General features: G+C 55.8%; 1 protein-coding gene across 8 annotated transcripts in view; it reads right to left on the reverse strand.

Moving 5' to 3' along the window:
- Nucleotides 1–605: 605 nt before the first annotated feature.
- The window catches only part of TLE3 (TLE family member 3, transcriptional corepressor), a 48,801-nt gene continuing 24,060 nt past the window's right edge, over nucleotides 606–25,346 (reverse strand). For 2 of the 8 annotated variants that reach the window (XM_059056485.2, XM_059056480.2), the window contains exons 7-20: nucleotides 18,302–18,506; nucleotides 16,708–16,724; nucleotides 12,934–13,053; nucleotides 11,968–12,018; nucleotides 11,164–11,316; nucleotides 10,613–10,745; nucleotides 9,861–10,045; nucleotides 8,919–8,995; nucleotides 7,887–8,136; nucleotides 7,254–7,501; nucleotides 6,250–6,397; nucleotides 5,065–5,215; nucleotides 3,864–3,940; nucleotides 606–2,748 (exon numbers count right to left, since the gene is read on the reverse strand). In XM_059056485.2, the coding sequence (XP_058912468.1) occupies nucleotides 2,641–2,748; nucleotides 3,864–3,940; nucleotides 5,065–5,215; nucleotides 6,250–6,397; nucleotides 7,254–7,501; nucleotides 7,887–8,136; nucleotides 8,919–8,995; nucleotides 9,861–10,045; nucleotides 10,613–10,745; nucleotides 11,164–11,316; nucleotides 11,968–12,018; nucleotides 12,934–13,053; nucleotides 16,708–16,724; nucleotides 18,302–18,506 (1,923 nt within the window). In that variant the 3' untranslated portion in view covers nucleotides 606–2,640. Of the gene's footprint in view, nucleotides 2,749–3,863; nucleotides 3,941–5,064; nucleotides 5,216–6,249; nucleotides 6,398–7,253; nucleotides 7,502–7,886; nucleotides 8,137–8,918; nucleotides 8,996–9,845; nucleotides 10,046–10,603; nucleotides 10,746–11,163; nucleotides 11,317–11,967; nucleotides 12,019–12,933; nucleotides 13,054–16,707; nucleotides 16,725–18,301; nucleotides 18,507–25,346 lie in introns of all 8 variants that reach the window. The other 6 variants (XM_059056482.2, XM_059056478.2, XM_059056484.2 and 3 more) reach the window with 3 other exon arrangements.

Genomic DNA, 25,346 nt, shown 5'->3' on the forward strand with positions numbered 1-25,346 from the left:
GTGCTGATTTACAATGACTGACAAAATACGGAGTTGGAAACCATGTTAGTCCCTAGTTCTGATTTTGCCCATGGCTACATGACAGCCAAGAGCCTGGGAACCATCCCAGGCCGGCCCTGCCTCCCTGAGGGCACTGCCCTGCGTTTCCTATCTTGCCCCTTCTGTAAATAAATCTCTCCTCCTTCAGAAACGCACCCTTAGTGAACTAGAGAGCGGGGTCAGCCCACAACATCTGAACTTAAGCTTAAAAAAGACGGTGGGGGTTTCCAGGGTCCTGATGTGACATCACAGACACTTTGCAATTTCACTGGAAGTTCATCACACTTCATTTTTTTCCCCAGAAAGTTTTGCAGTGACAGCTGTATAGGACTTTGGTGTTACCTGTGGGCTTCCCCTCAGGGGAAGTTAAGCACTCCCCTTAACTGTCCTGTGCGATCACTTTTTAGGGGCAGGGGCAGCATGGCAGTGCTTTGAAGAGAGAAGAGCTCACGTTTATGGATGACAAAGGAAGCTGCCCAGGATCCAGGACATGGGGGTGACAGCGCTCTGCTCTCTTCTTGGGGCGGGGGAAGGGGGGGAGACAATTAAAACGCAACAATCAAACCAACCTTTAAATAGTAACTTTTAAAAATATAAAAACAGCTCATTACAATGACTTTTCATTTTCTTTTCTTCAGGAATCAACTTGTCTTCCACCCTCGCCCTCCCTTGTGGGGAGAGCCTTAACAAGAAGTGGCAGCTGAGCATCTGAGACCCAGAGAGAGAGAAGGGAGAGAGGGAGGGAGAAAAAGAGAGAGAGAGAGAGAGAGAGAGAGAGAGAGAGAGAGAGAGGGAGAGGGAGAGGGAGAGAGGGAGAGAGACACAGACAGACTCTGGATGCGCCTCTCCAGCCTTAGAAAGGGAAGGGCGCCCTGCTCTCGTCTCTGCAGCCTCCTATGCCAGACGGGGGAGGGGCTCACCCAAGAACAAGAGCCGGGGGGGGGGCCGTGGTTCACCAGAGCCCCTCCTTCCTTCTCACCAGACAGAATCGCACATTATAAAATAATCCATAAAAATGCAGTATAAAAATTATCTTCCATATGCTACATCCATGGAGAGCCCACCACCAGGACTCATGACGGCCTTTAGCTTTTCCTTAGAAGAAGAAAAAATAAGACCAAAAGGAAAAAAAAAAACCCGAAAGACCAAAAACCCACCAAAATCCTAATACCTCAGAACATTTTGGTACCAAAAAAGTGGCACCTGCAGGAGACGATATTCTACCTGTAAGCTGTCTGGGGGCTCCTAAGAGAGATGGGAAGCTATAAGAAGTCAGCCCAGTGTGCCCGCAGCCCAACCCCAAGTCCCCTCTCCCCAGGCAGGGGGAGATAAACCTCAGACTCACAGCTCTGCAGGGTAAATACACACTTTCCCTCTAAGGAGAGAGGAGGAGGTCAGAGGCAGGAAAGGGGAGAGAAGGCATTTTATGAAAGGACATCACTTCTAATTCCTTTTATTCAACTTAAAAAAAAAAAAAAAAAAAAAAAAAAGCACCCACATCAGTTGCTATTTTTTCTCTGGTAGCTCCCTGAGCTGAGTCGCTATGCTTTCCTCTAACTTTGTGTCCTTTTTAGGTTGTGTCCGAAGATTAAGAAGGGCCAGAGACAGAGTGGCTTTGAACTTCCATTTCTCATCACCATAACCAAGTGTGCACCAAAGAGAGATGGAGGTCAGGGTGGGAGGGAGGGAGGGAGGGAGAGAGAGAGAGGGGGAGAGAGACAGGGAGTCAGACACCTGAATGGGGAGCATGGAGCTCAGGAGACTACAGAAAAACCCACCATTTCTGCTGCCGTCAGCCCGGGCTGGCACCCATCTCAAGCTCTGTCAGTCCATCAGTCTGTCTGGAGCTTGGTCCTGACACGCCTCCAACGATTCCCAGGTCCACATGGAGATACACTTGGCCAGGGGGGTACCTGACAGCCAACCTGGCTGCCAGCCGTAGTGCATCTCCTCCACCCCAGGAGCGTTCTCCCCACTCTGCCTCCCCTTCCCAGATGGGAACTTTTGTTGTTTTTTTTTAAAAAAAAAAAAAAAAGAAAAGAAAAGAAAAAAGCCACCACCGTGAGTGGATTACAAATACAGCAGGCGAAATACAGGGCTGGCGTTGCCGGTGGGAAGGGGCCTCCTCCCCCCGCTGACCAGTCCGAGATAGGAGTCTGTTATTTACACTTTTCACAAACCTTGTGCGCCGCACACAGTCAGGGACGTGAAACCCACCCCCCTCCCCTGGCACAAACGTGGTCCACGCTCCAGTGTCCCCGGGCCAGGGCAGGGGAACACATCAAAAACAAAAGGGGAAGGTAAGATTCATGAGGGTGTCTGTGGGGAGCCGGAGCCACGAGCCTCCGAATAAATCTATGTGTAGCATCTGCCAGGATTGTTAAGGGGGGGAGGAGAGGAGAAATCCATCAGAGTCCGTGAGTCCCATCAGTCCACGCCTGGGAGTCCCGACTGTGACGGGGGCACCTTCTCAGCCGCCGGAGCACAGCGCTGGCCCGCTCGCCGCCCATCCTCCACGTCCACGGAGACCCTCGCCGGGGTCTCCCTGGCACAGCTGAGTCTGTTTCTCCCAGAGTTTGACAGCCCTGTTACAGTCCTTGTTTAGTAGATGACCTCATAAACCGTGGCCTTCTTGTCACCAGAGCCTGTTACAATATATTTGTCATCCGCCGAAATGTCACAGCTCAAGACAGATGAGGATTCCTTAGACTGGAGGAGGAGAGGAAAGAGAGGGCAGCAAGAGAAAGGACAGAAATTCACTTTGTGGGTTACTGGACGCCCTTTCAGTGCTCTCTGAATTCAACCGTCCTCTGCCCGCCCTGGAGCCCACACTGCAAGGCCTTCAAACACAGCCCTTCCCGTTAGAGGGGCCCCTTCCACCTGCTTCCCCACAAGGAAAAGCTCGTTAACAGGACCCAACAGTGATCTTTACAGTCAGCTCTGCGGAGCAAAACAGAACACTTGAGCGTGAGCTTTGATCCTGAGTTTACAAACAGGAAGAAGCTTTCCTGAGCTGGGAGCAGGTGTCAACAGGCCAGACCCTCAGCCTGGTGAACTAAGAAAAAGGATTTGCACCTGAGTTTTGAAGCATCCAGCGTGACTGGAGGCTTGAAAGTTACGTGTGTGACACACTAGATGCCAGACTTCTAGCCTGAATCCAGAAAGTGGCTTGTTGGCTCTGAGAGCGAAAGTGTGACTCGTGTGTGTGTGTGTGTGTGTGTGTGTGTGTGTGTGTGTGTGTGTGTGTGTGTGTGTGTGTGTGTGTGGCGGGGTGGGGGGCAGCATGTGAGTGACCAAGTGAGACGGTTGCAGCATCAGGCCCCACCCAAGTCTTGAAAACTCACAGAAAGCCTCTTCCTTCTCTCCCATTTCCTTCTGGATCTTTCTCCTGCCCCACCTCTCTCCCTACTTGGAAGTGTTGAGATGAAATACGAACTTACTTGAATATCAGACAACACTGCTCAGAAAAAAAGCTGCCCAGTTTGCTCAAATGCCCAGCACACCTCCTGTGAGGGCTTAGCGTGCAGGCCAAAGCCAAGAGCATGTTTTCACTTCTCCTTGCTCTAGAAATCCTACAAGAGCCCCTGCTTAATAGCCCTCACCCTGAGAGGTCACATGCCATTAGCAGCAGAGTGTACGGCCCACTGATGTGCCCAAGTCCAAGCCCTTGCCTTTGGAGAACCCATCCTGGACCCCTGGGGCAGGTAGAGGCTGGAAGAGGCCGGGGCAAGTTCTGCTTTACCTCCCCCACCCCTGCCCCCATTGCGCGGACGGGCCCTGACTCTGGGCAGAATCAGGAGGGGTGCTCGGATGGCGGGTGGTACCTGGAATATGCTGGCTCCATACGGTGTCCTCCAGGCGTTGAGAAGGTTATCTTTCCCAGTGCTCACAAACCACTTGCCTGCAGGCAGGAGGCAAAGGAAACATCAGGTTGTGGGCTGCTGCCCTCTAAAGTGAGACCCGCCCCATGCATGGCCGGCTGCCATGGAAACACAGTGTGAACCGCTAACCAGTGCTGGGCCAACTCTTCACTTGTGAGAGGCATTTTGTAACAGAGACACACAGTAACACAAACAGACACCCGGAGAATGCCTTTCTCTGCAATCAAGGGGAGGAGTGGGCAGGCTGGGAGGAGAAAGGGAGGATCTGCAGTTAATCACAGGGATTACACTGCCCAAAAGATTCTTTTTAAAGCCACTAAGGTCTACTCGAATCTACTACTGGAAGACAGCAGGAAGTACTAGGAATGACAAAGCTCTGAGTGGCTGGAGACCCAGCCGAAGGCGGCAGATCTCTGCAGGTGTGCTGCCAGGGCTCTGCCTGTGTCAATGCCCCAGGGATCCCAAAGCCACGAGGGGTGCCTGCAATTCCTGGTCCACAGAAAGACCCAGTCGGGGTTTAGAGAGGACGGGATGCATCAGAGCTCACAGCCACAACTACTGAGTCCGCGTGCCACAACTACTGAAGCCCGCGTGCCTAGAGCCCGTGCTCCCCAACAAGAGAAGCCACCGCGATGAGAAGCCCGCCCACCGCAGCCCCCACTCGATGCAACTAGAGAAAGCCTGCGCACAGCAACGAAGACCCAACGCAGCCAAAAAGAGATAACAAAGTTTTTTTAAAAGTAAAATAAATAAATAAATAAATATATATATATATATATATATATATATATATATATATAAAATGTGGGCCGGCAGATATTCCAATCCAGGGCTATGGCCACCAAAGCCTGGGGTCTGAACCACCTGGAAGCACTGCTGGCAGGGATGTGAGTACTGTTCCTTTGCCCCAAGCCAGCAAGGTCTGGCTCTGGCCTGGTCTCACAAGTGCGTGATACCCTGTGGCAGTATCTGCATCCGAGGATGCACGGGGTGGATGCCAGATGGGGGGTACTGGTCAGGGTCAGGGAGCCTGGTTCTGAGACTGTGCTCACTTTGGGGCTCTGGCCCTTCTCTAAGCTTTGGGCCGCATCTATGCACAGACGGCAGGCCAGGCCTCCCAGGGCTCCCACTCCCGCAGGCTCACCGCAGTAGGCGAATTTGAGGGACAGCACGCAGCTCTCGTGCAGGTGCAGCTGGTACTTGTCGGGCTTGGTGTGGTGCAGCACCTCCACGTTGCTGCTCTCCATGCCCACGGCCAGCCACTCCCCGGTGGGGCAGTAACCCAGGGAGAAGATCTGCGGGGGAGGGGCATAAGGAGATCAGTATCCTCCAGAGCCACAGGGGTGGGGGTTCCTCGAAGGCCTTGCTCTGGGACCCTGAAGACTCAGCGTCCCACCACTCCTTTCCCCAGCACCTCCCCACCTGCCATTTGCAAAGCCAAGCCCGATAACCCAGGGTAATGGGATCTCATGTTTCATTCCCATTTGATAGGTGAGGAAGTTGAGGCCCAGAGAGGTTGCTGACTCTAGAAAGTAAGTGGCAGAGCAAACTCAGAGATGGCACAGATATTTCACTTTCAGTTATTCTCTCTGCCTCAGTGACTTCTGCCTTTCCTTAAGAAAAATATGAGTAAATAAAACACTAACGTATTGAATAGCAAGATTAAAATATTAATACAAGTAATAAGGGCTTCCCTGGTGGCGCAGTGGTTGAGAATCCGCCTGCCAATGCAGGAGACACGGGTTCGTGCCCTGGTCCGGGAAGATCCCACATGCCGCGGAGCAACTAAGCCCGTGAGCCATGGCCGCTAGGCCTGTGCATCCGGAGCCTGTGCTCCGCAATGGGAGAGGCCACAACAGTGAGAGGCCCGCATACCGCAAAAAAAAAAAAAAAAAAAAATAAAACAAGTAATAAAATAACAACAAAAAATAGTAATACCTGGCACTTATAGAATGCTTTCTATGAGCCAGGCTTACAGCTAAGGATTTCAGAGGGACCATTTCAGGTGCTCACACCAGACCCATGAGGTAGCTATGACTATTCCCATCCCACGTAAGAAAACCAAGGCCAAAGTGCTCAACAGTAGAGGAGCTGGAAATCAGATCCAAGCCGTTGGGTCAAGTATGTCCAACTCCAAAGCCTTGTCGATTCTGTTTCATTGCCACTTCCTCCAGGAAGCCTTCCCAGATGGCTCAGGTTGATCTCAGGTCCATTTGCAACGACCAGGTGTGAGGGCCCCTTTGTCCCCTGACCCAGCCACTGGGACCTAGGGAGGGAAGGCCCCATGCTGCTCCAATGGAGGGAAGGGTGGGGGGTCTCGGGGGCACACCTGGGAGGTGAAGTCGTGCTGCTGCAGCTGCCGGCCCTCCCGCAGGTCCCAGGAGCGCACGGTGTTGTCTAGGCCTCCGGTCCACAGCTTGGTGCCGTCATGGGAGATGTCTATGCAGCTGGCCCCATCCGTGTGGCCCTGGAACTGCCTAGGAAGGCCAGGCAGGGATGGGGGTGAGCTGTGGGGAAGAACCGATGCCAAGCGGACAGCCATCCCAGGGGGCAGGCCAGCTCTGCCCGAGCAGAACAGGAAACTGAGGTCCATCGTCCCCTGGGGAGCTTGCAGCAGAGCAGGCCTGGGCTCCTCTCCTACTCTGCTCAAAGGTCTTGGGCAGGGGCAGTTCTGGGGGAGCAGGTACGTAACAGGGGAACCCCCCTTAGCCCGACACCCCATCCCTCCTCAATTTGCATTCCAGATCCATCCTCGTCACCCCGCGTGAACCACGTGGCTGAGGCCATAAACCAGCTGCATGGTGCTATGACTAACACAGACGACCACACTGCACTGAGGGCCGATGCTGGGCCCGGCGCTGGGGTCCGACTCTAAGGAAGGGGCTTCACTCCACCTGCTGCATGCAGGGGAAACCAAGGCACGGGGGTTAAGTGACTTGCACAAGGTCACACGGAGGCAAGATTGAAACCCTGCAGCTTTGCTCCCGAGGCCCCACACTTCCACCAAGAGGTACTGCTCCTCTACCCTGGTCTCAACGCCTCTCCTTCTCCTGCCCTCTCTGTGTGTCTCCACGCATCTGAGTCCCACATTCCCAGGCCTGCTCCAGTTCCCCTTCTCCCCAGAGCCTTGTGCAAGCTCCCGTGCCAAGGAGCCCTCCATGCTCTACCCATGCCAGGCATCTGGCACAAGCTGTCTTCTCACCTGGGTGCCCTCGCCCGTGCTGTGCCGGCCGGCCCACAGCCCCTCGGACAGGCCAGTCGCAGCAAAGATACCAGGCACGGCCAGCGAGGCCTTCCCGAGGACAAGGACTCCCGCTCCCTCCCGTGCCTAACCTGACCAGGGTCTGGTTGTGCAGGTCCCACACGGCAATGTTCCCGTCGCTACAGCAGGAGAAGCAGACTTTGGCGTCGGGGCTGATGGCCAGGGCGTAGCAGGCCGGAGCCGAGGATGTCAGCTCGGCCTTGATGCGGGGCGTGGGTGAAGCCAGGTCCCAGATGGTGAGCGTGCTGGCCTCGCCGCCCACGATGAGCGTGCGCCCGTCGGGGAGCAGCTTGCAGGAGCGGATGTAGTTGTCCCTGTTCTGGAGGGGGAAGGGGCAGTGTTCGGTACCACCCACCTCCCCTCCTGGGGACCAGGAGGGTCCACAACCCTGAGCACCCTGGCCGCTTCTGCTCACTTCCCGCCCTCACTGAAGGCAGCTGCCAGCCCGCCCCCGCTCCTCATTCACTCCTCCTTCACCCCCCTTTCAAACTTCCACTCACTTCTTCACAAACCCCTGGAGGTCGGCATCACCTCCCCTTACAGACGATGAAAGTGGGGCTCAGGGAGGTTTGCCAGCTTGCCCAAAGTCGCCCAGCCAATACAGGGCTGCATCTGGCCGGGGGGATGGGGCTCTCCCCCTGACCCAGGCTGCCCCGCTCTCCTAGACCAGGTGGAAGGGATGCCCGCAGCCCTGGGATCCTCACCAGGCAGTCCAGCTGGGAGATGGGGCTCTTGCTGCCCGGCTGGCTGATGTCCCAGATCTTCACGCAGCCCTTGCCACCTGTGTAGACGTGCCGCGTGGGGTTGCTGATGGTCACCGCACATACCACCTCCCCGTGGCTGAGCGTGTTGATCTGCCGGGCGTGCCTGGGGATGCCGGGGCCTGCCAGGGCATCGTGGGGGAAGGGCACGGGCTGCATCTGCCCATCAGCACTCACGTGGAAAGAGTAGGCTCTGGGAGGGGGAGAACCACACTTCTGCCATCTCCAATCCTCTAACAGTCTGCACAGCTCCTGCCCAGTGCTTGACTGGCACCCGCCCCTACCTGGCCTCCCTGCCTCCAGGTGTCCCCTTCTCCCCAGATCTGAGGGCACCTGGTAACCCCAACCACCAGGCCGGACACTGCTGCAGAGTTCAACCTTGGCTTCTGCCCCCGCTTACAGACCCTTGCTCCAAACCAGGTTGCTGACCCCAAACTGGCCGTGGGAAGGGAACACCCTTCTCCACCATCTACAGAATCCCGAACACGCTGACTCCAGAAAGCACCCAGCTTGGACGCCACCCCTCCTCTAGGAGCCAGTGGCATTAGGGAGGAAAACCTGTTTGCGACCCTCCAAATGAATCACAGGGTGCACATCAGAGCCAGAGGTGAGCCAGTGTGGTCGGCCTGCTGTTTTAGGTGCCAGCTGTGGGCAGAACCCACAGGAGCCCCCAAGGCCAGGGCAGCTCCACGGCATTTGGTTGGGAGACCGCAGTGTCCCAAGTGTTCCTTCCCTCTCAGAGCCCAGGGACCACATCCTCCACCCAGCCCTGTCTCGTTCCCCTTTCAGAGGGAGCCTGGGGGCCGTTCAGGAGTGTGGCCAGGCAGCTTTGCTGGGGTTGCAACCTGGCCTATGGGTACCCCGAGAGGGGCAGACCCCTTTCCTCAGGGGAGGTCCACCAGGGCAGGGGATGGGTGGGTGGCTGGTGTGCTCTCCCCTGCCCTCCCCAAGAAGCAGAAAATAGCCAGAGCTTACGGTTTTCCACCAGGAATGGAGGCGAGGCTGGAGGGCAGGCCTGTGGCCCGCATCGGGGGGTGAGGGTCAAACCCAACCTGTAAGGCAAGGCCAGGCCAGCCCTTAGTGAAGGGTGCCACCATACGTCCCCCCACTATACATCCCCTCCACCCACCCACCGGCTTCCTCCTCTACCACCTCCTGTCCCACCCGCACGGCGCTGCCTCTTCAGAACCCAACACAGCTGGGCAGAGCAACAGCCCCTTGCTCCAGAGAGAGCACGGGCCCAGGAGGGCCAAGTGCCTTGTCCAGGACAATAGCAGGAACAGGATGATGGTGCAGACCCCAAACTCTGAACTGGTTATCTTCCACTCCCACCCCCAGCTCATTCTCCCTGCTCTGCAAGGCTGAGCAGGCCCCTCCTCACTTTGTTCCCTCCCCTGGTGTCCCAGTGGGCTTGTCATGTGGAGAGCAGGCCAACCTGGGTTCAGGAGGTCAAGAGAGAAACCGTCTCCTGGAAGAGGACACCCCCCTCCAGTCTGAACTGCTCTCAATAAACGGCAGACAAATCTTCGTATAACGGGCTGCCCCGTTTGCCAAGTCCCTGCCCCGTGGAAATCACCCGACTCACTGTGGGATTCCCACCCCCACAGAGCCCAGAAAGAGAGGTGTCAGCCCCACTTCCCAGATGGAAAGGGGCAGCCCAGGGAGGCTGTGTTGTGTGAGATCACATGGCGACTGACAGGCAGGCGGGGAGGGACCCAGGTCTGCTGACCTCCAAGTGTGTTCCACTCTTACTCCTAATAAACACTCTGCCCCAAAGGCAGCTGCCTGGTCGCTGGGCCCGGAAGGTCCCCTTTGGTGTGCAGGAAGGGCCACCCTTACCCCCTCCAACTCCCCCGCTCCTTACCCAGTCCCCCCCAAAAAGGAGCCAAAAGGTCTACGTACAGCTCCAAAGCTCACCATTGGCGATCGGCCATAGGCGGCAGCGGCGGCGGCGGCAGCCGCGCTCATCTGGGGTGGGATGTTGTGGAGGCCGGCGTAGGCGCTGGGGCTGGTGAGGGAGCCGTTCATCTCATGGTGGCTCATCATGGCAAAGGGCGCACCGTAGGAGCTGGTGATGGAGATGGGCGTGCGCAGGGCCGAGGCTGCAAGGAAGTGGGCGTCAGCTGGGAGAGGCCACCAAGGGGAGTGGGCCCCACGCCTCCATCAAGGGCAAAGCTCAGGCCACCAGGCTGCCTCTCCGCCCAGCAGCAATCCTTCCTGTGTTCTAAAGCTGCCTACTCCAGGGAGTCCTCCTGGACTGAACCCACCTACCAGAGAACTGCATCTTCACAGCCGAAGAAGGTTCGAGCTGAGAGATGTGACCACCGCTTTTTATAGAGCAGGGCTCAGAGGCCCAGAGGAGGGGGTTGTTCAGAGCCTCACAGAACTAACAGCAGAGGCAGACAGATCATTGGTGTCCCGATCTGTCTGAAGCTCCTTCCACACACCTAGTGCACAGTGGCTCCAGTAAGCCCTGACATCGGTGTTGAAGCACCAGGCACTCACCTCCTTCTCAAACCTGACCAAGTCCCCCAGAGATGGGCCCTGGGAGAGCCTTGACTCGGACCCCCCTCCCTGGCCCCCATCTGTGAGGCTCCAGCCCTGGCCTGGGGCAGACCCCCTCCCCTCAAACATGGTCAGCCCAGCCCCATCGTGCCTACCCATTATACCTATCGGGTCCATGCCTGGAGGTTTGCCCGGCATCGACCGGAGTCCCGGGGTCGTGCTGGTGCCCGGAGTTGGGGCATCGTTCCTTGGGGTTGGTGTGTTGGACTTGAGCCCAGGGGTGGAGGATTTGTCATTCTGAAGAGGGTAGATGCAGAGACCAAGGGAAGCCATGAAGATTCCTTTTTCCCAAGAGCTGGGCACCACATGAAGCCCAGTGCTGGACCCAGCTCTGAATCTTCTGCCCCACAGCTCCTCAATTCTTGGCCAAGCTTGTTTGGCAGGGACTGTGGTAATTGTTCCCATTTAATAGATGCAGCAACCAAGGCTTAGAAACGTTAACGAATAATAAGCACAGGGCTCAGCCTATAAGTGGTAAAGCCAGGATTTGAACGCAGGCCAAGCCCCAATCCGTGTGCTTTCTTTCTACTCCAGCCCTCTGCCTTCCACTTAGCACCACTCCAGATCCAGACCCTTTTCCAGAACCTTTACCCTCTGCCCTCACGTTCCCCACCCTCTCCTAGCCTCTGCGGCGCCAGGGGCCGACCCCACATACATGACCAAGGTCTTTGGTCTTGGAGGAGGGCGTGCTGCTGGAGGAGGCCACCGAGGCGGGGCTGGTGGGAGCGTCCTTCTTCAGGCCACGGGCCTTGTCCAGCCCGTTTTCAGGAGGAGAGTGTGCTGGGCTGACCCGGGGCGTCGCTGGGTCCTAAAAACACAAGTGATATGGGGATGTGCTAAGCAGTGACGAGCCTGGAGTCTTCTCTGCTCTGGGGACGGGAAGGGAGTGAGCACGGGGCATGGGAAAAGAGCCTGGTCTCGAGTAGGGACAATGAGTTTTTAATGACCTAGTCTGACCCCTTCATCCCACAGATGGGGAGACTGAGGCCTGGGTGGGTGGTGGTGACCTGCCCAAGATCAAATACAAGTTCAGGACTCCAAGCTGGGCAGCTGGGCCTCGGCCCTGGGTAGATCCTTTCCAGCTCCCCCTCCCTCGCTAAGGCTGACCCAGGGGGCGGCTCACAACCCCAAGATCCCAGGGGTGGTGGGGAGAACAGAGCTGACCTGGAGGACCATGGGGACTGGGAGCCAGCCCTCCCCCGGGATCTTCAGGGGCCTCTCTCTGGAGACCCATCCTAGGAACCCAGCAGTGTGCACCAATGCCCGGCCACCAGGCAGCCAAGCCCTGCCCTCCTCCTCCTGACCAGCTGGATGCCCCAACCCCAAAGGCCTCATCACCCAGCTGGGGCTGCTGGTAACGGTGCAACAGCTGAGACACGACAGCTCCCACCCAGGACGGGAGCAATCGCCAACCACCCTACACAGGGACAGCTGCCCTGCGATCTGGGCCGGCCCTTACCTCATTGGAAACGTCCACCACCAGATCATCACTCTTGTCCCCGTCACTGTCCTGCACGGAGAGGGAAGCCAGTGAGAGGCCACGCCCACCCAAGACTGAGCCCAGGCCACGCCCCTGCTTCCACCAGACAGCATGTGAACCCCAGCCAAACCCCAAAGTCCACGCTCTCCCCACTCAGCCCCGCCAGAGCTGACCTCTTCTCCTTGCTGTTTGCTAGCCCAGCCCCCAGCCCCAGGGTCACTCTGCTCCCCCGCCCACAGGCAGCCTCGCCAACACCTGCCCAGTTGTAATATTTCTAAGCCTGCGTTAACGTGTTGCTCTGGAGCCAGACACCTCTCTCCAGCTGGCCTGATATCCACCACCATTTGCAAGTGAGTGTGCTGGTCTCGTTCCATCATTCCCATCACTGTGTGGGAGGGGTGATTAGCCTTGTCTCCCAGAAACGCAGCTGAGGCTTTGGCTTGTGCAACGTGTCCAAAGCCCCAGAACAGCCAAGTGGCTGAACACAGAGGGCCGGGCCCAAGGGTACTGGGTCCCACATCGCATCGCCCCCTGCCCTCTGCCCCAGCTCTCAGCCAGGCACAGAGCAGACACCACGACCACCTGTAGGGCCGACGTGTGGGGATGCCAGGGACGGCCCCCAGAGCAGACCGGAGGTTCTGAGGGGGCCGCGATGGCAGCAGGGGGTTGTTGGCCCATCGGGGGAGGTGCCCCTAGCTCTCCCCAGGCCCCACGGAGGCCGGGATGACTTCCCTGTCCACCGCCTCCTAGCCGTGGTCCACAGGCTCACAGGACATCAGTCTGTGGACGCTTCCCCTGCCCGGGCCACCTGCCCTCCTCGGTGGGGCAGCATCTCCTGCCCCCACCTCTTCCTGACCCTCCCATGACTCAGGCCCAGTGGGGTCTCCCCCAGCCCACCCCACCCAATCCAAACCCCGGCGGAACCCGCCGCGCTCTCAGACGTACGTATCGGCTCAAACTGTCCTTCTCCTCCGCTTTCCGCTTCTTGGCTTCCATGCTGTAGTCTGCGGAGCCTCGGTGCTTCTCACTGGCCCGGAGGCTTTCCGAGGGTGACACCGAGTTATTCTGGAAGCAAGGAGGAGAGTTCGTATGAACGTTTCATGCACATATTGACATAGCTAAGTGACTCAGAAGGTCAGCTGAGGTGTCGTGTGTGTCCTGCAGGTCTCAGATCCATCGGAGGTTCCCCAGAGATGCCATCCCAACTCCCCAGACTCGGTTCCCCCGGGAGCGACCCCGGGAGCACAACAATTCTCTTTTGTAGCTGCTATTAAATAATTAACCCAGCACGGGCCGTTTGCCTCTAGCCTATGAGACTGTATGCCTCATGAGGGCAGGGGGCATCCCGGTGTCCTCCACCCGCCCATCTGTGCCTGCCACATGTATTTGCTCAAAGAATGGATAAGCTGAATCTGCACTGGGCCTCGAAAGATGGATGTGAGCCGACAAACTGGGGCCAAGTGCAATACTTCATCTGCTGAACCAGACAGGAGCGGGGAGACTGGTCGGGACGGGGATCGCCGGGGGGCCAATAGGCCTCCTAAGTGAAGGTGGGCAATGGGGCATTTTGTGCGAACACCCTACAACTACAGCAAGGCCTTCTACAACTTTAGAGAAACGCCAGAGTTATAAAGAAACAGAAAATGCAATGTCATGAAGCCTTTCCCCTCTTAAGACAGAAAAGGTATAGAGGACAGGTAGACTCCCCCGCTTTGTAATCATGGGAAAGGAGGGGCCCCAAGACAATGGGCAACGTGCCCAAGGTCCCCCAGCAGCAGGCAACATGAAGGGAACCCAAGTGTTTTAGGCCTGGAAGAGACTTAGCAAGTTTTCCCTTCAACTACAAAGCAAGTGAGGACGAAAAGAGTTTGGAATTTCAGGCCTGGGAAGAGAGAAGGTAGGCCAACAGGCAAGGCAGGAGAAGCACCCGCCAGCAGAACCGGGGACGGAGCGGTGTTGGAAGGGGAGAGCTGCCCACAGAGGAGGACCCTGGCTGGTGGTGTGATGGGTAACCAGGAACGGCAGGCATCACGTGGCCACCAGCACCGGGCTGGGAGCAGGGAGGGAGGAGCTACGGGCAAGGGTACCTGCCAGCAAACCTGTGTGCCAAGAGAAAAATATCACAACCCCCTCCAGCAGGCTGCCGAGGTTTGCCCCTTCCTAAGAGACCACGCGACACCATTCTCGCTTCGCTCAGCACCCTCTTCAGGGCACCTGCCCTGGATCAGGCCTGGGGCTGGATGCCAGGTGTGGAGGAAAGAACAAGACACAGTCCCTGCCCTGCAGGAGCTCACAATCCAGCTGGAGGGAAGGCAAAGTCCACTTCATCCCCCATCCCCATCCCCAGGGATGTGTGACGAGGCCACGTGGGGACCCAGAGGGACATCTGCTCAGAGGAGAAGGGCATCAAGAGGCAGGTGGAAAGTCTCCCCACTTCCCCAGAGGCCGGGGACAGTGTTCTGGGTGGGGGGGGGGGGGAGTGGTGCGGGAACCAGCCGCAGAACTTTATTTCCTCCCCTAAGCCGGTTTCTGGGCAGCCCTTCCCCGCCAAGCTTCTGCCTGAAGCAAATTAAAATGGCAGAGTTATCAAGCCTTGAAGAAAATATGGAGGTTATAATGGAAGTGCAGCTCAACCTTCCTCGCAGCCGGGCAGGCGCGGCGGCGATACACGCACAGCCGTGATTCAATTAGCCGCGGCGAGCGCCGGCAGAAAAATCGCCGTCATTTCATTTCAGCTCCTCTGACGGTGGCCACCCCGTGCTAAGCAGAAGCGCTCCCAGCCCCTGCTCTCGGGTGGGCAGGCGGGGAGGAAAGGGGGGTGCGCGGCTGCTCGTGTTTCTCCCCGCGACCAGGGCCACGGCTCAGAGAACAGCGGGCTCTTTCTTCTCCTGCAGTCAGGCTGAAAACCCTCGCTGCTACCGGAGGAGAGTCCTGTCAGGCGTTTAGCGGCATCGATCCAGCCCGCCTCTGGCTGGCAGGCGGCCAAAAAACTAAGTATTTTTTATTGCTTCGGCTAGGCAAGGAAATATGAATGAAGCTACCTCTAATTGGACTCCAGACTAACCCCTCTGGGACAGCTTCCAGCCCATCCAGCCGGCCCCCCCTCCCACCCCAGACACGGCCCTGTCTTTCCTGCCGGGGCCTCATCTGTTGACAACCTGCTTTCCAAAGGGCTGATTACGTTTGTCTACACTCCCTCCAACACCGTGGCCGCGTGCACACATGTGAGCCCCGACTGCTTCTCCCTGGGACGCCCCCACACCCGCTCCCGGCCCAGGACAGCGTCCTGATTCATTTCCACGAAGTTCTCCAGTGGCCCAAGGATGGCCCCTCTGCCCTGAGTCTGGATGTCGGCGAGCACTGTGGAGCGAAGAGCCCAGCTCTGAGGGGTTCCCCACGGGTTCCTTTTAGCAGAAAGCGTTCACAGACAGGGGCACAAAGCCAGAGCCAAGAGTGACGAGGATGAACGTGAGAATGTGTGAAGGCAGGGAAGGGGCCGAGCACCCACTTCTCTCTGCGGCAGGTCCCTGTTAAGCAGGTAAGCTCCGGGATCCTGGGTCCTGTTCTGAGCAGGGGGTCTTCCTAGCTAAGCGGAGAGGCTGGCTGGGGCAGGAATATTGCCATGTTACAGACAGAGAAACTGAGGCTCAGAGAGGCCAAGAGGACTACCCAAGGTCCCATGAATCTAGGACCAGACTGAGCCTTGAAGTGTCCAGCCCAGCCCTCCAACAAGGCCACCTACTGGCATCAACACTAAAGCAATCAAAATGGATTTACAGTTTCAGCTGCTCCTTTCTTACGTACCTAGCCATTCCTGGGCCCAAATGACCTGGATTTCTGAGCACACAGGCAAGTCGAGAGGGGACGTGAGCACTGCTGCTAATGGGAGGTTTAAAGTCAGCCCTGGGAGAGGGCTGGGAAGGGGAGGTGGGTCTGGATGGAGGAGCCGCCCAAGGAAGCTGCTGTCTAGATGGTTAGTTAACTGCTTGACCTTCCAAGTCCTACTTAACACGAGGTAATAACCAAAGCCATCCTAACAGATTAGATGGCCCCAGATACAAGGACGGCGATGAGGAATAAAATAGCTGTGTTAATCGCTGGAGGATTTTTTTTATCCAGACTCCACTGTGCTTATTCAGAAGGCTTATTCACTTGAAACAGAACCTCTGAGCCTCAGTGTGATCAGAAAGATTTACAACAAATCTCAGAGCTGACAGACACACAGGTAGCCTGCCCTTAATGCTCGCTTGCTAGCACTTTCTCAAACCAAGTTAAAGCCTAGAACAGGGAGAAACCTCAGGTGTTGGGAGGAAATGAGGAGGATATAGGATCATACAGGGGTCAGCCAATCTGGGGGGCAGGGAGGCACTCCGGCCCCAAACGAGGGGAGGACACCAGGGTCCCGAGCTCTGGGTTCAGCCCTGTGACTCCACAACCCCCCTTGGAGGGTCCAGGGCTGGCTGGCTGACCTCTCCAGTAATCACCTCTCATATAAAAGGAGGTTGGTTAGAGCTCACTTAGCCCAGCTCTTCATTTAACAAATGATGGCCCTGAAGCCTGGAGACATGAAGGCTTCCCCAAGTGCAGGTCACTCAACAGGGGACAACAGCTCCTCTTCCACGACAACACCCTCCTCCCAGGAGCCCACACAGGGTTAGGGCTGACCCTCCCCCAGCACCCAAACACCCCCCCAACAGGTTCCAGAGTGCTGGCACTTACCGTGCTGGATTCTCTCTCTTTGGGGACAGAAGGCCAGAACAGGAGGAGGGTCAGATCCCCCAAGAGAAAGAAACAAAAAAGAAAGCAAGGTCAGTATCGTCCAGTTGGCTTTTATGCTTTGCTAGTTCACGGGTTTTAAAATGTGCAGCGGCCTGGCTTTCTGAGTCACCGCGGGTCAGCCAAGGTAGGGCCATTAGGTGACGTCTCTCAGTTTGGAAATTAACTGCCCCAATTCCAATGCTTCACTCGGCCACCAGGCCCCGGTGGGGCAGTGGGGGGTGGGGGGGGGGAATCTGTGGCCCAGGTCTCCCTGACATGCTGAGAAGGGCACCAAGATTACTGGTCAGCAGTTTTTAAAGCCGTAAACTAGGGAAGGATCGTGCTATGCAAAATATCCATAGGATCTGGGAGTTGAGAACATTGTTGTTATTATTATTATTTTTTAAAAGGAATTATCGTAGTGGTATTTTGGTGGTGGTGTTTTTAAATTAACACTCTTCTCTGTTTCTTTACCAAGACACCCCTGGAAGCTGAGGCCTCTGATTATTTGCCCAGCCAAGCACTAGCTCCCTGATCCTCCTGTCTGTTGTGGGGAGGCCCTCTTCCTCTGCCAGGAGGACCATCTTACTGCAAGGGCAAAAGAACTTAAGCCTCTGGTTCCCACGACCTGCTACTACCACCCCATGGCCCTGGCCCAGGCAGGATCGTAACACTCCAAGCCCCCTGTGCTCAGGGCCGGCTCATAAGGCAATTGGCCATGTGCCCCAGTAAATATCTAAGGGCAAATCAAACCATCATGTGGTGTATCTTAAACAGGATAGTACGTGTCGCTTATATCTCAATAAAGCTAGAAAAATAATATCTAAGGGCAGACCACACAAGGTGGCAATCTTTGCAAAGGGTCTGCTAGGAAGCCAGGCCCTCTCCTTTCCCGATCAAACTAGGCCCTCCCGAGGCCCTTCTTGGTGCAGCTTCAGGGGTCTTCGTGGGACAGGCTGGGTTAAGGGTAGAGGATGTTCTCATTCCCAGTCTTCCCAATCATCTCCCTGCAGCAGTGTCACCACCACCTCTACTTAAAGACAGTCCCCTAATGAGTCTTTACTTGAGCGCCAACTGGGTATCTTTTCCAAAGAACGTGGTCTCTGTCCTCAGAGGATTAATGATCCTGGTGAGGATAAAACACTTTCCAGGGTAGGAAACAGAAGAACGGTAACAAAGGGCTCCGTCTTGGGACCCCAACTCTTGAACTCTTATGGGAATTTGAAAAGAGACCCTCAGCTTGGCCAGGGGTGGGACTGGGGCTGGCCGTTGGAGGGTGGACAGGGTGTGGCTAGGAAGATGGGAAGGTATTCCAGGAAGAAAGGACAAGATGTCTTCCAGGGCAAAGAAGAGCAGGTACACATCAGGGATTGGGGGGTGGCCTGGGGGATGGGGCTCCGGTTTCCGTGTACCAGGAACGTAATAGATGGCTCCAAGCCTTTTGCTAATTCCTGGTCCTCGGGTGACAGCATTTGCTGTGTCTGTTCACACAGGGGCCTCCAAAACCTCTGCCCCCAGCCCTGCCCTCTGCCCCCACCCCCGCCCCTGGCCGCACCTCTGTGGTCCAGCTCATGGTGATTCTTCTCGTCCTTCACCGACAGGTGGGCCTGGCTGCCCAGGGCACCAAGCGCCAGCAGCCCTGAGCTGCTCCCCGTCACTGGGGGGATCCCTGGAGGCTGGAGGCCTGACGGGTGGGGTGGCAGCTGCACCGGGGGGCCGTGCGTGGCGTGGGAGAGGTGCTGCGCCTGGAGCTGCTGTTGCTGCAATGAAGTTGGTGGTGAGTGCGGCTGAGCGGGGAGGGCCGGGGAGGCCCGGGCCAGCCCTCTTGCTCCTCCAGGAAGTGCCAGGGGAACATGCCCCCCAAACCTCTGCCCCCCGCTCAGGCCACACATGCTGTCATGCTGAAGGAAGTCTGGTAATGGACCGCAATTGAGAGACAAGATTTATGATGGCAAACACTCCATCTCCTCTCCAACCCCAGTCTCAGGACAGAACTTCTCGGTGCATGTTTCCAAGCCCAAGATAAATACAGCATGCATTTAAAAGCCAGTCATTGGGGTTCCCTCTCCGTTGAGGGCGATCCACTTTTAAGCTCCTAGCGGTCAGTTTTGCTCATGCTTACATGCCTGCAAACGTCAGCAGCCAGCGCTTCCCACCCTGAGCCCATACCCTGGGGAAGACTCCCTAATTCTGAGGAACTCCACGCCTGTCTTACAAAGAGGGGGCAGGACACAGCAGAGGGGTCCCGAGATCAAGAGGAGTTTGGGGCCAGTGGAAGGAGAGCCAACGTCACCGGACATCAGAGTGGAGAACAGGGTACCAGGAAGAGTGGGGGCTTTGGAATCAAGACAGACCAGGATTCAAATCCCAGCTCTGGCACTTACTAGCTGGGTGACCTCAGGCAGGTTACTAAGTGATCTCATAACAATAGCTTAACGTCTCCCAGAGGCCTTTCCATGGCTCCCTCCCCTTCCAAAATCTAGTCGTGCATTAAGTCACTTATTATCAATAGCAAGGATAACGATCCCTAATTAAGGATTCCGATCAGCACTAACCTCAGAGTCTTCTTTTCCCCTTTCCCCTTGTGCTCCCCCAGCAGCCAAGACAAAGCTCCCTTTATCATTCCCAAGATCGCGTCAAGAACCATGGGCACTGCGGCACAAGCTACACCACGGCTGACCATTTCATAGGGACTGAAATATTTCTTAGGAACGGCTGGCCCTTGGGTACACGTACATCTTTCTTCTCAACGAGCACAACACGACGGAACAGAAATTTACTGAACGCCTGAATCAGTGCCTGGGCCCTTTCCAAATATTTTCTCTGACCCTTCCAACTACCTGGCAGAAGGGTTCTGCCCATTTTACAGATGGCAGACTGGCACTCAGGGGCTGGAGTGGGCAGCCAGTAACCAGCCAAGTCTCACCACCAGCGTGGTATCTGCACTCAAATCTGTCAACCACCGACGTCAGCCAAAGAATGTTCCTAAAGAGGCCCTCCTCCCCCAGAGCAAGAAGAGTTGGTGGGGGTGACAAAGAGCCAAGACGTGACAAGCTCGCCTGTCAGTGTGAACCGTGGATCTCAGGCCACTGATGAACAGACAACAAAACAACAATGAAGGCCCACAGTTCTGGACAGACGTGAGGCTCCAAGAGGCTATGAGTGTGTTTGTTTGAGGTCAGGGATTAAGAGCCCCACTCTTCCTCAACTAAGCCGCAAACCGCCAACCTGGTGCACCCCCAAATTAATGGCACCCCCAGTCACAGCACACTCCTGGCCCCAGAGAGATCATTTCTCAGTCTGGGGAAAAGGCTGGGACCCACGGCCATTGCTCCAGACCTAGGACATCTCTTGGTGGGCAGTTTCCAGAAGCTGCTGGTGGGCACTGGTCCAGGTTGCAGCCTGACACCAGATCTGCCTCGAGACGTCAGAGCAGAAACGAAGCCGAAGGGCCCCCTGGAAGCCCTCCCCATCATCTGGGTCAGAACAGGTTCCTCCCTTCTGAGAGTTATGACAGCTCAGACTCTGGAGCCAGACAGACTAAGAAAGATGTCCCACTCTTTTATCAGTTATAAGACCTTAGACAACAGTGCACCTCTCTCAGCCTCAGTTTCCTCATCTGCAAAGTGGGGATCAGAATGCAGCCCATCTCTTCAGGTTGTACAAGGACCACGTGCATTACTACATGTGAAGGCAAAGTAGGTGTTCAACAAACATTAGCAAAATCCATGAGTGGACCACAAATAGAAGTGCACCTTTCATCTTTCTCTGATCTTGGCAACTCGTGAGCTCCAGGAAGAAGGGGCCTTGTTTTATCCATCCCAGCACCTCGGGTGGGGCCTGGAATGTTTGCCCAATACACATTTGCTGGGTGAATAAATGAAAATGTTGGAAAAAGGTTTACACAGAGAGGCTGGGAAGTAAGTCAGCAGAGTGGCTCTGTCCAAAAGCCATCCACCTTCCCAGATCCAAGCCTCCTCTTGGTTGTGACAAGAAGCATCAGTGGCGTTCCTGCTTCCCAAAACATGAACCAGTGAACCAGCATCAGAAACTTGGAACAAAGGCTGTAGTTGCAGTGGCTGTTTGGAAGACAGTGGCTTTCAAAGCTGCTGAGCTTCCCAGACGGAGAGGTTGGTTTTCAGCCGTGGCCCGTCAAGCAGGAGGGTCTCTTCTTTGCAACAGAGGAAAGGCAGCTTCCACGTACCTCTCATCTTCAAATACAAGAGCACCCCCTGCACAGCCAGAAATTCCCCTGAGGTCTGCTCTGGGTGGTTGGAAGGCATAGTCGGGAGCGGCCCAGCAGGCTCCAGGAAGCAGGGACAGAGAGAGCCGACCTCCTCCCAGGCTTCTCTCCTGGGGCGAGGACAGATGCCAGGGCTTGTCGGGCCAAGGGTCTGCTAACAACAGTCCTGGTTGTGATAAAGAGTGAGATAAAGTCTTTGCCGCAGCGGGGCAGGGGCAGCCGGCTGGCGATGATCCACCTGTCTCTCCGTCCCCGTGTCGTAGGCAGGGCACAGCCATCCGCAGGCTGCGTTTCTATCCCTGTGACATATCTATGACTTCAGAGGACGATGTGCAGAAACACAGTGACATCCGAGTGGGAGGGTGACGGCGTTTTCAACTGGGGACAAATGGGATCAAGTCCACCGTCCGAAGAGGGTACTGGGCTCACCACTCTGCAGCAGCCTGTCTCTGGCTTCCACCATTCCCTCCAAGACCAGGATTTCTCCAACCAGGATTTCTCCAATTTTATATTCGGAAAGGAAGTCAACAACCCACCCCCCAACCCCAAAAGAGGGGTGAGGCGTCGGGAAGCAAGCCCCCCTCGTGAGCACGCCCTCCTCTCACCTTTAACATTTCATGCTGGAACAGCAACCTGTCAAAGAACATGTCCTGTGGGGCAGACGTGTGTCCCTGTCCTCACGTGTGCCAAATGCCCAGGTCCCGGGCTCCGAAGGTATGGCCACTTACATGGGAGGCTGTCAGGGAGGCCCGCGCTGGCCGAGTCTATGTAACTGGATTATGCACATCACGCTTCATGCCTCTGCTACCTGATTTAATGCTTCGCTTCTCAGGTTTATGATTTGGGTTAAACCTAGTGAAGTTGTCTAAGCATTTCCAGGACTGAGACCCACCAAGGACACCCAGACAGAGTCCTAACTGCATAAAGATACAGACACCCTGCCCTCCCAGGAGAGGGGGAGCAGCCCCGGCCTCCACTTCCTGCCCACGGAGGTGGCCCCCCAGCTCCAGGCTGAATTGTGCCTTCATGCTCTGTTATAGTTTGGAGAGCTCACAACAACCCCGTTATCCCCATTTCAGAGACGGGAACAGGCTCAGGGGGAGGTGAAGGAACTCTGCTAAGCCAAAGTAACCAGAGCCAGGACGCAAACCCAGCATGACTTCTCTCTACCACGGCCCCCCGGCTGAGAGAAACAGATGCGTTCATTCTAAGGCACACTCTCTGCACCATCCTCCTCCCAGTCAACTGAACGCAGCTCATCAGCATCCTGGGGAATGCGAGAACCTCAGGACTGGCTTCAAAATACCCAGTGTAGTTTGTAACAAGCTAAAACCTCCCCCTTCCTCACCCCGCTCACCCAATTAAAAAAAAAAAAAAAAAAAAGTAAGCACCAACAAGGACCTACTGTACAGCACAGGGAACTCTGCTCAATATTCTGTAATAACCTAAACGGGAAAAGAATTTTAAAAAGAACGGATACATGTGTATGTACAACTGAATCACTTCGCTGTATTCCTGAAATTAACACAACGTTGTTAATCAACTATACTCCAATATAAAATAAAAAATGAAAAAAAAAGTAATCAAGCCAACACTTATATCTTCCACTAATAATTTCCAAGGGAATGCAGGCCAAATTGTCAGTGGGGCCGGTGAGGTGCACGCCCCTCCACCTGCCAGGTTCAGTGACCTTGGACTAGCACGGAGCAAAGTAATACATGAGTTCTGAAAATGGTGGGTAACATCAGCTCACAGGGTCTTTAATCTGCTTGGGGAGGCCGTGTGCAAGCTGTTGACCAAGGGACAATATTTCACCCCTCATGCTCAGGAATCTTTTGACCCTCGAATGATCCCCTAATAACTTGGATCCAAGAAAAAAGGGTGTGTAACAGGTCTGCGGTAATTGGGTCCTGGCAGGCCCCGGCGAACAGACACACACCTGCAGGCCTGCCTTCCCTAGACCGTCACTTGAGTTCCCAGTGGCGAGAACTGTGTGCTGGGCAGACTGGGCCAACAAGCCTTCCGTCAGCCCCTCTGTCCTCTGTACCCTCTCCCCTCACACCAAGCTGACGCTGGATTCTGGCCTCTCTCACCTGGAGGGGAGGCCCTGGAAATACTCTAATTCATGTGATAAACACACACCACTAGCTGCAGGTATGCCCACGCCAGATGTGTCTACCTGACCCCTAACCTCTCTCTGAAATGAACCAAGGTATGAACCCAGAATCCTTCCACCCCACGCCCAAGGGAGCCCCAGATGACTGACTGAAGAGGGCACGTCAAAGGAAACTTGCCCAGCCCTTCTCCATCTTTTCACAAATGGGGTAAACAGGCCAGAGAAATCAAGTGACTTGCCCAAAGCGCCCCTAACTCCCAGACCAGGGGGCTAGGCTACTTCTCCCCCAAGAGGGGCAAATCGGACAGTACCACGTGGGTAGCCACAAGGCTTCTGGGCCCTTCTCTTCACCGCCCTTTCCTGCTGGGGCAGGACTCCTGCCCTTTGGCCATCAGCCCTCCCGGTCCCCTGCCACCCTCCTCCCATCACTCTCGCGAGTCAGCCCGGCCGCAAGCCCGCTGTCCCTCGCCTTCTTCCTTCACAGGATGCCCCGGCTCAGCGAGCCATCCTCAGCCGTCCGTAATTCCTGCCTTGTGAGGCTCTGTCAGGCGCAGTGATTAGATGGCTGCCTTCTTAATGACAGGGAGACGGCCGCATTCACTCAGAGCTGGAGAAGCAATTACCTTGAAAATGGGGGTCACAGGCCCCACTCGTTGGCTTTAATTGAATTCCAATATCTGCCTCGAGCTGCCTTGACCTAACGTGTAGCTTCCTAAATACTCCTTGAAGGAAGTGGAGCTAATCCAAGCAGCGCTTCTTCCCCCAATTCCACTCTTTTCTTAGAACTTAAAAAAAAAAAAAATTTCATATGAGGATTTTAATTCCAAAGAAGGGGGGGGGCGGAGTCAGTGGGGGAGAAGGGACTCCACTGTGGCCACGGAGGGATGGGAAGGCTGGGCCTGGAAAGCACATAGGGACGAGGAGCCGAGAGAGGAGAAATATCAGAGAATGCACTTCCCACCAAAAGCCCTCATCTGCCACTCTCAGCAAAGCCACCACGCTGTGAACTGGCCACTGAGGAGGACACAGGCGCCACACCAGGGCTGGACTGGACAGGAGGTAGTGGGGAGAAGAGCCCTAAGCCGAAAGCCAGCCCGGGGCCTCTGGCCTGGCGTTGCTCCTGAACCGTGTGTAACCGTCTGTGAATCACTCCCCGTCTGTAAAGCAAGGGCATTGGCTGGATCAGTGGTTCTCTACCACAGGCCATTTCATGCACTACCCCTGCCCCCTGCCGGGACATCTGGCAATGTCTGGAGATGTTTTGGGGTGTCACAACTGTGTGTGGGAGGGTGCCACTGGCATCCAGTGGGTGGAGGCCAGGGCTGCTGCTCAACACCCTACTGTGCATTCTCACAAAGTATCTGGCCTCAAAGTTCACGAGTCTTGAGGCTGAAGAACCCTGGGCTAAGACGGTTTCCAAGGAGACTTCAAACTTTACCATATTATGATTTCCCTGCTGGGGGCTCTGCCTCCCAAGCTCACTGGCTAAAAGCAGTGACCAGTCACTCCTGTTCCCCTTTCTGGCCTCCTCTCTGCTCCTCCCCCTTCAACACTGTCAGGATTCAGACGAGGCTAATGCTCCCCTGGTCATCCCCCAGCAGCACTCAGCAGCTACCACGGGACTCAGACCAGAAGGACAGAACCCTGTAACCATCACGGATCCCAATAATGTGCTGGAGGATCAGGATCCACCAGCATCACTCTGTCACTCCAAGCCCACCCTCCCGGCATTCCTGGCCCAAAGAGATAAGCTGGTCCACCCTCTCCCGTAACAGATGCAGAAACTAAGGCCCGAGGAAGAGATGGGAGTGCCTGAGGTCACAAGGCGAAGAGGCTTAACTAGAACACAGGTCTCCAGGTTTCTGCCCCGGAATGAAGAGCCCAGAGTCATCATTCATTCCACCAAGCAGAACATTCTAGGCCTTCAGTTCCACCTTGAAATGACGACCGTACTTAAGAACAAGAGGAGGAATGAGGGCCAATCAGAGGGCTAGAGGAACCTCAGCCAACCAGTCCACTGCGTCCCAAGCCTGACTACCCTTCCGAATGATCTAGAAAACTTCAAAAACACAGATTTCCAGTTCCACCCCAAACCTATGGAAAAGAACTCTGGGGCGAGTGCCCTAGAATTCATTGTTCAGCAGCTCCGTTGAGGGCCTAGACTCAGCCATCTGTGGATGGGAAGCAGTGATCTCACCCACCCTGTTCATTTCAGGGACCAAAAGTGGACAGGTGCATCCT

Source organism: Kogia breviceps, chromosome 3 (assembly GCF_026419965.1).
Source record: "Kogia breviceps isolate mKogBre1 chromosome 3, mKogBre1 haplotype 1, whole genome shotgun sequence".
Taxonomy (NCBI): Eukaryota; Metazoa; Chordata; class Mammalia; order Artiodactyla; family Physeteridae; genus Kogia; species Kogia breviceps.